Genomic DNA, 18,632 nt, shown 5'->3' on the forward strand with positions numbered 1-18,632 from the left:
AACCATGAATTCTACTGTCTACCAAAAAATCCTGAAGGAGAATGTCCGGCCATCTGTTCGTCAACTCAAGCTGAAGCGATCTTGGGTGCTGCAACAGGACAATGACCCAAAACACACCAGCAAATCCACCTCTGAATGGCTGAAGAAAAACAAAATGAAGACTTTGGAGTGGCCTAGTCAAAGTCCTGACCTGAATCCAATTGAGATGCTATGGCATGACCTTAAAAAGGCGGTTCATGCTAGAAAACCCTCAAATAAAGCTGAATTACAACAATTCTGCAAAGATGAGTGGGCCAAAATTCCTCCAGAGCGCTGTAAAAGACTCATTGCAAGTTATCGCAAACGCTTGATTGCAGTTATTGCTGCTAAGGGTGGCCCAACCAGTTATTAGGTTCAGGGGCAATTACTTTTTCACACAGGGCCATGTAGGTTTGGATTTTTTTCTCACTAAATAATAAAAACCATCATTTAAAAACTGCATTTTCTGTTTACTTGTGTTATATTTGACTAATGGTTAAATGTGTTTGATGATCAGAAACATTTTGTGTGACAAACTTGCAAAAGAATAAGAAATCAGGAAGGGGGCAAATAGTTTTTCACACCACTGTATATATATATATAATACTTTTAAAAAAACATGCTTATATTGAGTTAAAAAGTGTACTACAAAATAAAAAATACATTCATCACTTGTAAAATAAAAGGGTGGGCGCTTTTTTGAATGTTGATTGATGAAGAGCAGCCACACGTTTATTTTACGAGTGATATATGAGACACTTTTACTTTTTAGTACACTTTTTAACTTCATATAAGCATGGTTTTAAAAAGATTATATATATATATATATAATTTTCAACTTTTTAGTCTTGGGTTTGTTTTGGTATAATTTTATAATCAATATTTTAACGCTTTACTTTGACGTCTATATGCACACATCTTCATACAAGATGCAGTTACTAGCACCATCTATTGGTGAAATCTTGAACTATTCTTCATATGAAAATTTCATTTCTTATTTAACATCGATTAATTGATCAATTAGTGAATCTGATTACTGGTTCATGTATTGTCATCAGAAGTGAGTAAAGTGTGCAAAATTTCAAGTTATTTGGACAATAGGAAGTGGGTTAAATATCGGTTACAAGATTTGTACCAGACAAGAAACAGGTGTAGCTAATAGAAGTGTGGTAAAAAGTAGTTATGGTCCTAACGCCTTACACATTTGTGTCCTTCTGCATTCACAGACCAATTCTCTTCTTTCCTATTGAAACAGACATCCAGGTTGAATAAACATTTATTACTCAAATTTGAATAACAGGACAAACCCTGGTTTGTTCATTCAGTATTTACACATTGTGTCTCCTTGATTAAGACCCTTAACCAACCAGCGGTGGGATCTTCATCAAGGTTTGCAAACATCCACCTCAGTTAGGCAAGTTAAAACACTTAAAGATGAAAATAATCAGGAAACTCAACCAGCAGCAGCTCAGCAGTTTCCATCCATCTTAAATCAAGTCTCACTTGAGTTTTCCTCTACTTCACCCTTTTTTTCCATTTTAATTCCAGGTGACTCAGCTTGGACAGATTCTGGGAATTCCCGTCTCCTCCATCTCCCTGGTTAAGAGCTACTCAACAGAGACAGAGCTCAACCTTCACATGGACATTTTGATCCTGACGGCCCTGCAGCAGATGCTGAGAGCTGCTGATGCCTACTTTGATGATATAAATCACAAAGCCCTTGCTCAGAGTAGCAGTTTGTGAAGTTTTGTTATTTTGCCATGGTTTAATAACTTGAGTGCATTTCAAAACAAAAAAAACATTTGACGACATCTTAATCCATAACAGGGTTGGTCAATGGGAACCCCTGTCCACATGCACATTGAGTTGCATCCATTAATACAAGGATGTGGAGTGAATTGGAGAAACCCCATCAGAGACCTGGGGCCTCATATATAAACGATGCGTACGCACAGAAATGTTGCGTAAGAACGTTTCCATGTTCAAATCGCGATGTATAAAACCTAAACTTGGTATAATGCTACGTACATTTCCACGGTACCTCATACCCTGTCGTACGCAAGTTCTCCGCTCGGTTTTGCAGACTGGCGGCACCCAGTGTCAAAGCAGTGCTACTGTTCCTGTGTGGTTTATCATTCTTTTTCAGATCCACATTACTGACGCAGCTTTATAAATACACTGAAATGAACTGCATATTGTTTATTAGTGTAATACATCTGATTGTAATTAACCTGTAACAATATACAGTAAACCCTCGTTTATTGCGGTTAATCCATTCCAAACTCTGCTGCGATAAATGAATTTCTGCAAAGTAGGATTCTTTATTTATAAATCGAATATTTTCGCAGTTAGAGCATAGAAAACCTGTATACGACCTTCTAAATATATTTTTTTAACATTATTAGAGCCCTCTAAACATGAAATAACACCCTTTAGTAAAAAGTTTAAACTGTGCTCCATGACAAGACAGAGATGACAGTTCCGTCTCACAATTAAAAGAATGCAAACATATCTTCGTCTTCAAAGTGCGCATCAGGAGCAGAGAATGTCAGAGAGAGAGAGAGACAGAGAGAGAAAAGCAAACAATCAAAAATCAATAGGGCTGTTTGGGCTTTAAGTATGCGAAGCACCGCCGCACAAAGCAGCTGCAAGGAAGGCAGCAACGTGAAGGTAGTCTTTCAGCATTTTTTAGAGGAGCGTCCGTATCCTCTAGGCCAGTGTGCGAACAGCCCCTCCGTCAGGAGCAGAGAATGTCAGAGAGAGTGAGAGAGACAGAGAAAAGCAAACAATCAAAAATCAATGCGTGCTGTTCGGGATTTCAAGTATGCGAAGCACCACACGGGAAACATATCGTATATCATTGAGGAGTTTTATTTAATATGTAATAAGTGCTCTGATTGGGTAGTTTCTCAGCCATCCGCCAATAGTGTCCCTTGTATGAAATCAACTGGGCAAAACAACTGAGGAAGCATGTACCATAAATTAAAAGACCCATTGTCCGCAAAAATCCGCGAACCAGCGAAAAATCTGTGATATATATTTAGATATGTTTACATTTAAAATCCGCGATGGAGTGAAGCCGCAAAAGTCGAAGCACGATATAGAGAGGGATCACTGTAATGGTCCAGGGAATTATGTTGATTATATTATACAGATAAAACTTAAACTTCAGTTAAATAATCTGTATTGTTAATAATTAAACATGTGAGGACACGGTGCCGCAGCGCTAGCAAGTTCACGTATTGTTCCTGCCTCACGCTGTATATTTGCTGAGGCTGGCGCGACACTGGAAGGATAGACGGATAGAATAATTAAACACGTACTACCAAGATATTTCAATGTTCCTTAAAAGTTTTGAAGAATCGTCGCTGTAAGCTTAGAGATGGCTTAACGTCTATTACAGAGCTGATTGTGTGGCGATTGGGTATTTGGGGAAAGAAAAGTAAGGACAGGAAATGCAGGTTAGTACGTTTGAAAGAGACAGTATTGCTAAAATAAATGATTTCATTGAAGGTTACACACGGCACAGCAGCATCTTGTGTGAGACATGAACAGTCACTGTGCCATCGTGTTCCCATGTTTAATAACATGCTTTAACTCCTGTCATCATGAAAATGATATCACGTATACGTCTCAGTATTTTAATCATTCAGAGAGCTGTAATATCACGAATGTAATGGATTCTGTGTCCTGTCGGAGAAAGAGAAAGAACAGAAGCACGTAGTGATTCACACATGTAGAGCACATTGAAGATCAAATACTAAACAAAGCATTTTAACGTGCTAATTTAGTTACGATGGGATTTGAGAAACTAGTAAATTAAACGATTTTAAGATGAAGTTTATGATGTTCTACTTTAATGACATAATAAACTACGTGATTAAAGTGGAAATTTCGAGATTGAAGTTGACATTTTGTGTTTTTTTCCCCACTGTGTCCCTATTTTTTTTTTGTCTGTACCCTAATAAGCTTTCATATGACACTCAGACGGTGGGCTACGACTCACCTTTTTATGGCGACTTTGATATCTGACAACTTCTTTTTTATTTCGGGCACTGTGCGACTTTGTGAACTTGAGCTTTCAAGTTTCTCCAGCACGCTATGTCACTCGATCAACTTCCTTTTGTTTTTTATCCCACTGTTTAAACCAACAAATAGTATGTTTTTCCTTTCACTCCACTTGGTATTCGCTGAAATTCTTATATTTTCCCCCGTGCTTTTCTCATTGTCTTTTCACAGAACGCTGAGCTTAAGGGCTATTTATATTGATTTGCATATTCAAAGAGGCGTAATTCTGGGAGGAGTTGGTTTTCACGCTGACCGTAATATTTGTAGCGGACGAACGTGGAAGTTGGAGTACACACAGATTCCTGTATCTGGATTTTTCTGTGTGTAAGCACATTTCAGATTTTGTGTTTACTTCATGTTATAATGTGAATTCTACGCACGGCGTTATGCGTGAGGCCCCAGGAGAAGTCAAGTAAAGTCCACGCAGGCCTTTACAATCATGAGGGAGCAACGCTAATCTATACACCAGAGTGCCAGCCGTTTTGATCGAGTGAAGTTGTAATGTAGAGATGTAGAAAATGATTTGATGTTAGTTTTCTAAATATTTGACATGTTTATTGCCTTAATTTGTTATCTTTCCCATTTCACATTGTTTAACATAGACATGTAGTATTATGCTTATCTTGTGATCTATGGAATTAACTAATAAAGCATCTTGTATCAGAGTTCAGTGTACAGTAGAACAAACTGTTTAAAATAAATATAAACTGATATTTTTAGAGTCTGCATGTTCTTCCCATGTCTGAGTGGCTTTCTTCACAGTTTTCTTCGGCTTCAGAATTGCGTCCAGTTTGTGTTTGGTTTATTGCCAACTCCAAACTGGCTCACTGTGATTGAGTGGTCCCAGTGCTGGACTGGCATCCTGTCCAGAGTTAATTCCAATAAAGACTCCGCCTCCTGTGTAATAAGTTGGTTATGAAACACCAGGCTGGCATGTGAAGTTCATTTGTCAAACTCAGTCTTGGTGCTCCCTGGTGGCTCCTGATTTGCATTTCCTCCAGATGAGCCGATTTTCTAACTTTGAAGGGACATTTCACATAATTAAAGTTTTTTCCATCTTTATATCTACTTTTTATATGTTTATTCCAAAATATGTGTTATTTGAGTCTGTTGTGTGGTTTTTAGAAAATATCTGTGCATTTTACTCACAAAAAATATATATTTACATTTTTAATCTTATATTATATTATATATTATATTTATATTTATATTTATCGAACACTTTGTGCACAGTATGGAGAAAGTGTTTTATTGCATAGAAGTGTGTATGAATGAATAGAAAAGGAAGACAAGGAAGTGTCAGCCATGAAGAAGGAGCTGGACGCCTGTCCACTTCCATGACTGTTGACAACATTGAGCGTCCACATGAAATGTTTCTTGTTTCTTGAATAGTCAAGTGACAGTAGATGATGTGACAGCCCTTCGAAGACAAAGATTCATGTCTGATGAAGAAAAACATTTTTTAATGAAGGAATACAAAGGCCTCACCACGTTGCAGTTTCTGGCTTTGCCACTGGTGGCTGGCAGCAACCTTCATGAGGCTCTCGGGCTCGCGTCTTTTCTAAAATAAAATCGAAAATTGCATAGGGAAACTGATCAATAAGGCAAAATGACAGGAGGACAAGCCATGACATCTGCTGAGCATGAGGCAAATTATGGAGGCCAACGATTTAATAGGAACAAGAAAAATGACATCCCTGGATTCCACTGTGTCTGACACACTGATACTTGTGACATGTGGCTAGCAGCCACATCCATAAAGTTAATGGGCTTTGCATCCTTTTTATAGCCAGAGAATGCAAGGACGACAAAGATGTAAAGCAAACTGTGCTCAGGTATTCAAAGCTGTGTGATTTTTATACTTGCAGAACAGACTGATACACACCATTACAGCACAAAGAAGAACAAGGGCCACGGCGCCCCCCGTCCACAAAGTTATCAAAGTGCAGCATACACAATGCGGGCGTGACAAACACGGACAACTACCTGTGTAAACTGATGTCTCCTTAGGTCTGTACCACAGATTAGTTGTTTTCAGCACAAACTAAAGTCAGACACTTAAAACACACAGTCATTCATCCACACTGAAAAGCTTACAATGTAACATGCACTGATGTAGCACACATGTGGCCGGCTGGGGCAAAGCCATTCACAAGCCTGGCCCATCCAAACGCTTCTATGTGAATAGCCATGAAAAGCAACAACATCTGCCAGGCCATCTCAGCGTCAATCCAAATGTAGGAGCCGTTTCACTGAAGATGAATGACAAATGATGAGACAACAACCAAAGTAAGAGGTCAGTCTGAACTCAGGGCCATTTATCAGCTCACTAGCACTGCTGACCATCGCCTTACTTGTCAGCCTGCAGGGTACAGAGGCATGAAGTTAAAGAGCAGCTTCCAGAAGAACTGCATGGTAATAAGCAGGAAAAAAAAGTCAATGAACCACCTTATCTTGAGGACCAGGGGTTCAAGTGTTTCTTGGCCTTTAATTAATGTACTTACTATGTTGTTTAATGAGCACATCAAATATGAATAACACTAAGTAACATCTAATATTTAGGACACACTGTCATTGTCACTATTGTGTGCTGTCTTTTAAATGTCATTTAAAGAAAAGCTATTGAAAAATCATTAAGTGTGATAGGATCAAGAATTTATGGAAAAGGTATTTTAAAAAGCTGTTAAATGAAGAAAAGCCATGAGTGGTATTTGGGAATGAAGTTCTAAATGAAAGGCGAGTGCCAAGAATAAGGAGGAAGGAAACAGGCAACAGGACTGGATGAAATACTAGAAGAAGTATGAAACAGTTTAGGAGAAGAAGGAGTTGATGTGTTGTGTGATCTGAAGGAGAAGATCTATGAAGAGGACAGAATACCAGAGGAGAGGAGGAGCAGTGGGACTGAACTCATTTATATAGAGAAGGGTCACATTCAGGATTGTGAAAACAATAGAGAGATAAAGCTGATGTCACACACACTGAAAATTTGAGTGAGGGTTGTAACAGACTTGCCTGCCACCCTGAAACGGGTCGATCGTTACCACTGACTTGTCCTACTTTAAGGCAGATGATAAAAAGGATAGGCCAATATCGCACTATGCAACGCACCACCGTACACACCTTTTTAAAATGTTCAGTTCCAAATGACGAATGACCATTGTCACACACGTGTGCGTGGGAGGCAGCTAAAGGGCTTAAGTAAGGGCAGTTCCGAGTCATGCCGGGATGTGGCAGAGTGCACGGACTCTTTTTCTCCTTTTCCTGCAGACCATTCATGGGAGATTCCACCTGGTCCTCTTGACGTCACTTCCGGGACCGAGCCTATGGAAGGAGACCTTGCCGGCTCTGGCCCCTGTGATGTCATGTCCGGGCTTGAGCCAATGGTTGAAGACCCTCACGAGCCCGACCCCTTTGATCTCACTTCCTGTCTTCCCCTTTAAAAGCCTCCACCTTTTCCCTATTCCCTCAGTTCTGTTTTGGACTTGGTTTTGTGCACAGCAGTGCTATCATTTAAAACTTCAATTTGCAGCCAGGAATCCAAATATACGGGTGGCTGCCCCAAACCTTGCTATGGCTCTTTGTGGCTTTTGTGACACCATATAGAGTATGAGAGAAAAAAAAACAGCTGGAGGACAATATCCATAAACACAGAGACATGTATTCTATCCAAGAAAAGACAGGAGGAGAAAAGAACAATAGCAATCCCTTCATCCACCCTCCCCCAACTCAAAAATAACTCTTATATGTGCCAATACAAAAATATGTATACACAGTAGGAATGTCACTCCCCCAGTTCCCCTTCCGAAATTCACATGTAAGTCCAAAGTTCCAGCCCCTGCTGGCAGAAAGTGAAACGAAGAGTATAATCGGATGCTGACCCCATAAAGTGAAAGTCCTTACTGTAAACTGCTCTACAGTCAGTCTGCGGCATGATAAAGAAAAATAATGTCTTTGTGAGCTCACCTGAGTCCGTAGGAAATAACGGAACAACAATTTCACAACTCAAAAGTGAATCGCCGACTTCCACCTAACAGTCAGGTCTTTCGGAGCTACAGGACCTCTTATCTTGGCAGATGCTGATCTGTTAAGTCCGATTTTTCCCCGTCTTCTTCTTGGCTGTCCTCTCTCCCTTTAAAATGCCGTGTTTTATGCAAACTGCTCCCAGAAAAAAAAAAAAAGGAAAACCGGATGTCTCACCTTTTGGGGCACTGCTGTCAATCTCAGTCTCTAAGTACTGTCCACACAAGCAAGACAGCATAAAAACACATTTCTTCTATTTATGTGGCAGCACCACACAGATCTCCACCCCCAGTCAACGGTATGGTGGGTTCAAAACAGCGCTTGATATTGGTCACATGAATTGTTTCCTTTCTGGCATCTAATCCACTACCACTTTGTATGCGAAAATTAATCGGTCCTAAACGTTTTATAATTTTTACTGGGCCCACCCATTTTGGCACTAGCTTAACAGCAGACCTGTTGACAGCAGTGGACAGCTGGTGAGTCCTAATCCAGACCAGGGGCCTCATGTATAAACGGTGCGTACGCACAGAAATGTTGCGTAAGAACTTTTCCACGTTCAAATCGCGATGTATAAAACCTACACTTGGCGTAAAGCCACGCACTTTTCCACGGTACCTCATGCCTTGTCGTACGCAAGTTCTCCGCTCGGTTTTGCAAACTGGCGGCACCCAGCGTCAAAGCAATGGTACTGTTCTTGTGTGATTACTCATTATTTTCATTTTCATGACGCGGCTTTATAAATACACAGAAACTAACCGCATATTGTTTATTAGTGTAATGCATCTGATTGTAATTAACTCGTAACAATATAATGGTCCAGGGAACAGCCATAGTAGTCCAAATGCCATAACTGCTTTAGCGTTGTTACTCTCACTTCTTCTTCTTCTTCTTTCAGCTGCTCCCGTTAGGAGTTGCCACAGCGGATCATCTTTTTCCATATTCCTCTCACTGCACCACTCAGAGTATTTATATCACTGTATCTGAGTGTGAATCACAGCAGCAGCTGATCGGAAAGAGAATTATCGGTATACAACTTTAAGGACACGCTGTCTCAGCCACTGCAAAATGTTTTAAAGCCTTTCCTGTACAGACCTCGCGGTTCAGAAACAGTTTAATCCCAAGAACTTTAAATGCACTCAATCAAGTGCTCCTCGTAGAACTGTTAGGACTTATAAGTACAATCACCCCACTGTAAACTTGCACTACAGTTATAATATCACACAACCTGAGCCACTTTATAAAGCGCGTATTTACATATGATGACGATATCATTTTAAGGTGAAATGCAGCAAAATATGTTTGTTAAATTATACACATAAAACTTTAACTTCATTTAAATAATCTATATTCTTCACTGGGAGTGTCGTGAAGGATAGAATAATTAAACATGTACTACGAAGATATTTCAATGTTCTTTAAACGTTTTGAAGAATCGGCGCTAAGCTTACAGATGGCTTAACTTCTATTACAAAGCTGATGGTGTGGCGATCGGTTACTTGGGGAAAGAAAAGCAAGGACTCTTGGGGCGGCTACGCCAATATATATTGAATATAAAACAGAAAGAGAAAATAACAACACAGCTAAAAACGCAGCGACAAATTTCGACAAAAGATAAATGCTTGTCATGAGCACGAGGCTCATGAAACACATGTTTAATAACGTGCTTTAACTCCTATCATCATAAAAATGACATCACGTATACATCTCAGTATTTGAGTTATTCAGAGAGCTGTAATATCACGAATGTAATGGACTCTGTGTCCAGTTGGAGGAAGAGAGCCAGTTTAAGAAGCAAGTAGTGATTCACACACACAGAGCACATACGAGTAGAAGATCAAATACAAAACAAAGCATTTAACGTGCTACTTTAATTACAATGTAATTTTGAGAAACTGGTTAATTAAACAATTTTAAGATGAAGTTTATAATGTTCTACTAAATGACAAAATAAACTACGTGATTAAAGTGGAAAATGCGAGATTAAAGTTGACATTTCGTGCTTTTTCCCCACCGTGTGCCTTTTTTCTCTGTACCCTAATAAACTTTCATATGACACTCAGACAGTGGGCTACAACTCTTCTTTTCACAGCAACTTTGATATGTGACATCTTTATTATTTCCGGCACTGTGCAATTTTGTGAATGTGAGCTTTCAAGTTTCTCCAACACGCTATGTCACTCGATCAACTTCCTTTTGTTGATTATTCCACGGTTTATTTGAACAAATAGTATGTTTTTCCTTTGCCTCCACTTGGTATTCGCTGAAATTCTTATATTTTTCCCGTGCTTTTCCCATTGTCTTTTCACAGAAGGCTGCGCTTAAGGGCGATTTATATTGATTTGCATATTCAAATAGGCGTAATTCTGGGAGGATTTGGGGCGTTACATAAAGAGCGTGCACGAGCGTTAGTTTTCACGCTGATCGGGATTTATGTAGCGGAAGAACGTGGAAGTTGGAGTATGCACAGATTCCTGCATCTGGATTTTTCTGTGCGTAAGCACATTTCGGCTTTTGTGCTTACGCCATGTTATAGTGCGAGTTCTACGCACGGCATTATACATGAGGCCCCAGGTCCCCAACAACAAAGAGTACCTCTTGCCATCGTGCATTATAATACTTGGCATGTCAAACTCATCAACCTCCTTTGGACTTGCTGCTTTAATTCTTCTAGGACCTGAACTGTGGTGCACGTCTTTGAGTCAGGGAGAGGAGCTGGGATGATCAGATGGTCAAGGGGACTTTTGAGTTGTCTGCTGATCGCAACCCAAGCAGGTGTCTCATCAGTGGCCTCATGCACCGCTGTGTTCATGGCAAATTGAAGCTCCAGTAGGCACTTATCCCAGTCTTGGTGTCATTCACACACATAGGAGGCTACCATAGTCTTCAGGGTCCTATTCACTCTCTCCGTCAGATTTGTCTGTGGATAGTAAGCTGTGGTGAGTTTCTGTTTGACCCCCCAAGCTGTATACAGTTCCTGAAGCATAGAGCTAGTAAATTGTGGACCCCTGTCAGACACAATATACTTTGAGACCCCCCAGAGGGGTAGAACAAATCTTCAGGACCTTGGCATCCCTAAGTGCAAACAATTCTACCCGTTTTGAAAAACATTCTACAACAACTATTAACACTATCTTTTGAGTCAATGCCCAACATTTCTCCTGGTTCATTTGTCATAACGGATAGGAGAAATCCAACTGGCTTACCTGGTGGGTTCTTCAATTGCTGACAGGTCTTGGATGATTTGATGTGGCACCAAACATCCCTCTCACTGGTGGGCCACCAAACTACTTCCAGAATTTTCATCAAGGTCTTCATCCGCCAAAGATGCCCACCAAAAGGACTGTCATGATAATATTTAAGGAATTAAGAACCATATTCTTCTGGGACCACTAACTGGTATCTGGATCCTCTGAGTTTCTCTGGCACCACACAGAAAAGGAATTTTAGCTGCCATCTCATTTGCCTTTTTTCAGGCCCAATCATAGACACACCCAAAAGCGTACAATGTAAACTTTAGGAAGTGGCAGGAGATTAGATTAGCAGGCAAGAAAATGGGTGATGGGTGGATTGACTTTTACTTAGATACCTTTCTCCTGTACAAATGTAACCTTTTCTAGAACAGTGTGAAGGGTGCATTTTTTATTATAGTAGTCTGTGGTACTCAAAAGATGTCAGTCATCTCCCCTTCTTAAGTTTGCAGTCTCACATTTTATTTCAAATTTAGCACACGGGTTATAAAAGCTGAAGATTAAAACTTAATAATTCATGCTTATACAGAAAGTTAAGCACTTTAGCTCAGGCTGCCAAGGACTCAGCCATGTCTAAATTCTCCAAATAAGTTACAGGAATTCTTTATAGTAAGACTCCAGCATGGCCTGTGACAAGTCTGGTGGAGAATTGGGTGTCTGAGCAGGAGGGTCAGTTGTGCTTCTTAATTTCTTGGGCCTTGTCTCCAGTCATAAATCACATGCAAAATTTCCAAAGGCGATGCTTCAACATGTAGATTGAAGCCATGGGCTTACATCAGAAGACTCTGCAGTATCAGCTCCTTCTGCACAAACTGCCATGTTAGGAGCATCCGGCTTGCCAACAAGGAGATTAGCTCTGTGGTGCTCGGCCTCTATGAGCAAACTAGGCAAAGAGTTCACCCTTTTGGTTACAATCTGTAGGTCTAGTTTTCTATATATTTATTTCAATTCTCATTTTTGTGTTTATGTTCCATTTATTTAGCTGAGCCAATTTTGTAATTATTTTTTGTGATGGGATTTTTAATAGTTCTGCTCTCAGTAAAGATAAACTTAATTGAGTTAAAGAATCAAAGTTCTAATCATTGGCCATATGGCAGTTACAACCAGGTAGGTCTTTAAAATCACCTCCAGGTTGGTAGGTGGGCTCTAACAAACACTAGTGCAGCCAGGGGAAAGGTGGTGATGGAGGGACTGGCAAGGGACAAGCCAGCTCACCATCAGACAGAAGTCCAAAGAACTGCTGAGGTAGGCCCATTTTTGTATTCCCATTTACAGTCATATGAAAAAGTTTGGGGACCCCTATAAATTCGTTGGCTGAGCTTTCAAAGTAGCAACTTCCTTTTAATACATGACATGCCTTATGGACACAGTACGATTTCAGCAGTGACATTAACTTTATTGGATTATTAGAAAATATGCAATATGCATCATAACAAAATTAGACAGGTGCATAAATGTGGGCAACAGAGATATGACATCAATACTTAGTTGAGCCTCCTTTTGCTCCTTTGAGCCTCTCGACGCGTTCCTCCTATAGCCTCTGATGAGTGTCTGGATTCTGGATGGAGGTATTTCTGACCATTCTTCATACAAAATCTCTCCAGTTTGGTTCAGTTTGATGGACAGCCTGCTTCAAATCAACCCACAGATTTTCGACGATATTTAAGTCAGCGGACTGTGACGGCCATTCCAGGACATTGTACTTCTCCCTCTGCATGAATGCCATTGTAGATTTCCAACTGTGTTTTTGGGTCATTGACTTATTGGAATATCCAACCCTACGTAACTACACCTTTGTGACTAATGCTTGAACGTTATCCTGAAGAATTGGTTGATATTGGGTTGAATTCATGCGACCCTCAACTTTAACAATGGCACCAGTCCCTGAACTAGCCACACAGCCCCACAGCATGATGGGACCTCACCAAATTTGACAGGAGGTAGCAGGTGTTTTTCTTGGAATGTGGTGTTCTTCTTCTGCCATGCAAAGCACTTTTTGTTCTGACCAAATAACCCAATTTTTGTCTCATCAGTCCAAAGCACTTTGTTAAAAAATGAATCTGGCTTGTCTAAATGAGCATTGTGGAAGCCGGCCCGGACACAGACAGGCGGACACATTAATGTCACCCAACACATGTTTATTCACATCCATTATATACAACAGTGCTGGCCACAACACCGTGCCTTCTTCTCTTTCAGGCAGCCTCCTTACCTCCTCCAAGACCTTGTCTCCTTCTCTCCCGACTCCAGCCACTGTCTGAAGGGAGGCGGCCCCTTTTATATGCATCTGGATGTGCTCCAGGTGTCCTCCAGTGACCTTCCGCCGACACGCCCCTGTGTGGCGGAAGCACCGGCTGTGTACCCGGAAGCACTCAGGGTCTCCCCGATCCTCTTCCCCCCAGCACTTCTGGATGTGGTGGAAGCGCTGAGGTCCAAAGCTCTCTAGGCAGAGGGGCGCCCCCTGGCGGTGACCACGGGCCCCTACAGGGTAGAGTTTCAAAGCTCTGTACCCGCGGCCCCCAAAGGAATCAGGGTGGTCGCCCCCATGTGGTTTGAGGTGAGCTCCTAGGCATCTCGGCTGGGTCGCCACATCTCCAACAGCATTGGCATACAACAAGTGACTCTGTTTGTGGGGTGAGTGCAGAAAGGGCTTCTTTCTCATCACCCTGCCATACAGATGTTCTTTGTGCAAATGGTGCTGAATTCAAGAAAGATGTACAGATACACCATCTGCAGCGAGATGTTCTTGTAGGTCTTTGGAGGTGATCTGTGGTTGTCTGTCACCATTTTCACAATCCTGCCTCTGCATATGCTGCTCCTGTATTTTTCTTGGCCTGCCAGACCTGAGTTGGTTTAACAGCAACTGTGCCTGTGGCCTTCCATTTCCCGATTCCATTCCTTACAGTTGAAACTGACAGTTTAAATCTCTGAGATGGCTTTTTGTAGCCTTCCCCTAAACCAGGAGATCAACAGTCTTTGTTTTCAGATCTTTGGAGAGTTGCTTTGAGGATCCCATGCTGTCTGTCACTCTTCAGAGGAGAGTCAAAGGGAAGGAAGCACAACTTGCGATTGACCACCTTAAATACCTTTGACCACTCATGATTGGACACTCCTGTCTATGAAGTTCAAGGCTTAACGAGCTCATCCAACCAAGTAATCAGCATTGAGCAGTGACAGGCATTCAAATCAGCAAAATTACAAAGGGACCCACATTTTTGCACACCCAGTTTTTCACATTTGATTTAATTTCATACAACTAAATACTGCGTCACTAAAAATCTTTGTTAGGAAAACACAGCAGTACTCAAATGTTCCTAGGAAATGAAAGACATACCACCGTTATCTTTATTGTTGAAAGGAGAGTCAATTATTACGCAGGCTGAGAGGGGTTCCCAGACATTTTCATATGACTGTATGTCTACAACTATGTGTGTTTACTAAACCTCTTTGTTTATAATATTTACAGCTTCCTTACTTTTATTATTATTATTTTTTACTGTATTTTTGGTTATGACCACACCAGAATTGAAATGTTCAGTAGCATTTTGGCTTATGAATTATGAGGGGTTATACTGGAATTTCTTTTTTATCATGCCTGTGCCTTTCTTTACTTATGACATACATCTTTACTATTGCATGTGGAACTGCTCAGTATTTCTTTAAAGGTCCAATAAAACAGTTTAACATAAAACATGCACGTTTGTGCACCATTCACTTCACAAAAATGGAATCAAGCAATGCCTTACTGGTACCTGTCCAGTTAAAGCTGGCATAAGAATACTTCATTAGTGTATTTGAACATTAGAACATTATAAAATGTGTGATGAGAACAGACCATTCAGCCCAACAAGCCTGTCTATCCAATTCATTTGGATTATCCAAAAAAACAACAATTCAAGATTTTAAGGTCCTAAAAGTCCTGCTCGCCACCAAACTACTTGGTCATTTATTCCATATGTCCATGGTTATCGATTTGAAGAAAAACCTTTTTGGCCCACCAGCCTGGCACTGTCAGCTGAACCAGACACAGACATGGGTGGGACACAAGTCAACGGCATACAAGGTTTATTTTTTTCTTTTTCCCTTGTGGGAAATGCCTTCCCTGTTCCCCACAAGTATAACACAGTTCATGCACAAGCACAGCACAATGCTACCAGTCTCTTTCTTCACTCTGTTCTTCTCCTCCGTCACCCCTCGGGTCAAGCGTCATCACTCCTCCTCCCAGCTCTGGCTCCTCGAGTAGTGGCTGCTGGTTCCTTTTATAACACACCCGGAAGTGCTCCAGGTGCTTGATCACTCGTTTCTGGCAGCACTTCTGGGTGTGGCGGTAGAACTGACCATAAGGGCCCAGAAGCACCTGTTACAGCACCCCCTGGTGGCACCTGCTGATCCCAACAGGGCTGCACCACACTCCAACTCCCATGAAGCCCTGCGGGAGGTCTGAGGCCAGGGGGGTTGCCATCTAGCGTCCCAGGGGAGGTAACGTTCTGGCCACACTTGCTCCCCCAGTTCTCCCAGCTTGGACACATCCCAGCCGGGCAACAGCCCCGGCTACACACTACACCTTCTAACAATTATGCAAAATCTGCCCTTAAATTTCCACAAAAAAATCTGCATTTTTGTTTCAATCTTTATTTTAAATAACAAATGGGATTTACTTGAATTCTGTTCACAATTTCAAACACTTCAGTCATGTCCCCTCTTAATCATTTGTTGAAACTGAAAAAGCTCAGCTACTTCAATCTCTCCTCATAGGTCGGACCTTTCGCCAGCCTCGTTGCTCTTCCCTGGACTTCCTCTAGTGCTGCTATGTCTTTCTTGTATTATGGAGACTAAACTTGAACACAGTACTCCAGATGAGGCCTCACCAGTGCGTTATAAAGCTTTGGCATAACTTCCCGTAGCTTTTAATTCACACATCAATATGCTATATAACTTAATACCCTATTAGCTTTCTTAATTTTTGACCTCCCATTTTGTATTTAAATGTAATATTTCTGAGTATGTTCTCAGAATACTTCGATTTAAATTAAAAATCTACTTTTATTTATTTTTCTTCAGTACATTTTCAACCACTTATGGCTACTTTTACCCCCATACATTTCATTAACATTAATTACTGAAATATTACATCAAAAAACAAAAGGGCTATAGAAGTGTGCACAATGTTTTATTCAATTATCTAAAATACTGACTGTTTTATCTTGGTAGAGTAATATATTTATTGCTCTACTTTCCCCTATTGTATTATTAATATGTAGCCTTAGAATGCTTAATCTCACAGACTTACCACTGTATATAACTTCTCCCCACCTTCCCTTCTATATCTATAACCTCAGGCAATTAGATGTAGTAAAAAGACAAGCAGGAGTTAAGTTACACATAAAATAATGTATTACTGATAATATTCATAAATAATAACAAAATACAAAGTACATTTGAATATTGGCAACCATACAACCTGATTAAATGGTGATGTGTAACTCAGGTGGCACACAGACTTGTAGTTACTTCAAATGTCTCTAGTTAAGGCATCATTGGTGCTCAGCTTTCTTCAGAACAGGCCTCAAGCCTGTCTCAATATGGCTGAAGCTGTGCTCTTCATTGTGCTGTTCTTGTCAGTTCATGGTCTGATGGTCTTCATCAGTTGTTAACAAAAGAAAGATACTTCTACATCATCACAGGTTAGCAAGAGATGTTTCTTTGTATATGTTGGTTAGAGAGAGAGAATGTGGTTGAGCAAGCAAATTTATAGGTTTTCTGCCCAATCCCTACAGCCAATCCAGCCAGCCATATCTTAGACCAATGGGTGAAATAGAACATCTTAACACCTGCAACCCCCCAAACCATATGTTAAACATCCTGGCTTCCTTCCGGGGGGGTTGAAAGACTTTAGCAGAGAAACACTCGCCAAACTGGTTTAAGACACATCCCCAAATCCTGTCGTAAAATTACAAAGAATAGCTGTAAAAACGGGGGGTTACTGGGGACGGGGGGGTCAAACACGAATGCCTCTCACCAAAGTAACACTAAATTACATTGCTTTGCGTAAATTATAAATAAAGACATACAAAACATTTATCAAGTTATATGCAAAATCTCACATCACAACACAGACTTCCTTGCTTTTGGAGAATTCACTTATTTGAAAAATCTGGGACAATATTCAGATGTGTGCTGCTGGCATCTACATAGTAATGCAAGTACCTTACGGCAGCCTCTGAGTGAGCGCTGTGGTCCTGGACATTCGGGGTGTGGCTGGAACACATTTTTCAGTTTTAGTTATTTTCACGTATGATACTGGCAGACTCACATGTTGTCCACATGTCAACCTGCCAAATAGGGCTGAGCTGATCATTGGTACTTTCACCAGCTGTGGTTCACTCACCTTGTCACATTTGTTGTTCACATACCTTCTCACTTATCATTGGCATCACAGCTCTAAAACAGATCATGAATCATCTAGGAGAATCCAAGAAAAGCTGAAAGGCCATTCCTTTGAATGTGAAACGTGACATGATAAAATATAGGTTGCAAAAGGCGCTATAAAGCGCCCGACCTGGCACAGACCACGCAGAGGCACATGTACAAAAACACACAGGCTTTATTTTTTCTTCAGCTGTGTGACACGTCTTCCCCGTGCCACACAGCCCAAACACAGTCCCAAAGCACAAAAAAAACCAAACCACAATTCTCCACCACTCCTCCCAGACAGGCTTCGTCTCCTTCCTCCCAACTCTGGCTCAACGAGTGGTGGTGGCTGGGCCCTTTTATAGCCCACCCGGAAGCGTTTCAGGTGATTAACCACCTGGTCCTAATTGCACTTCCGGGTGGGGCTGAAAGCTCGTCCAGCCGGGCTGTGGGAAGCAGGCAGCTCCCCCTAGCGGCCACACCGGGCCCCAACCAAGCTGTGGAGGACTCCATCTCCCATGGAGCCCTGCGGGTGGTCACCGTCGGCTGCCACCAAGCATCCCGGGGGAGGTATTGGACTGCCCATGGCGGCTCCCCCGGAACAAAAGTAGCAGGGACGTCCCTGCCGAGCATGGGACCCGGCTGTCCTTCACAAGGTGAAACACTTTATTAAATATTATTAAATGAAGGGCAATGCCTTATTATGGTTCATTGTGATGACTATTGCAATGGAAACTGATTGTCAACTGGCTACAATTTCATCTTATGATTTGACCTTGGTTTGTTTAAGCCAACCTCTTTCTGTCTCCTGATTCCATTACACTGGAAGGCAGCTGGAGTGTTTCCCCGTCCCAAAGACATCAG

General features: G+C 41.3%; 1 protein-coding gene across 1 annotated transcript in view; it reads left to right on the plus strand.

The window, feature by feature from the left end:
* Window positions 1-2,008, plus strand: part of LOC120514716 (interferon-induced protein 44-like) — a 42,778-nt gene extending 40,770 nt beyond the window's left edge. Inside the window, exon 8 of the mRNA XM_039735226.1 lies at window positions 1,567-2,008. Coding sequence (XP_039591160.1) covers window positions 1,567-1,761 — 195 coding nt within the window. The 3' untranslated portion in view covers window positions 1,762-2,008. The remainder of the gene's footprint in view (window positions 1-1,566) is intronic.
* Window positions 2,009-18,632: the final 16,624 nt, after the last annotated feature.

This window comes from Polypterus senegalus, chromosome 14 (genome assembly GCF_016835505.1).
Source record: "Polypterus senegalus isolate Bchr_013 chromosome 14, ASM1683550v1, whole genome shotgun sequence".
NCBI lineage: Eukaryota > Metazoa > Chordata > Cladistia > Polypteriformes > Polypteridae > Polypterus > Polypterus senegalus.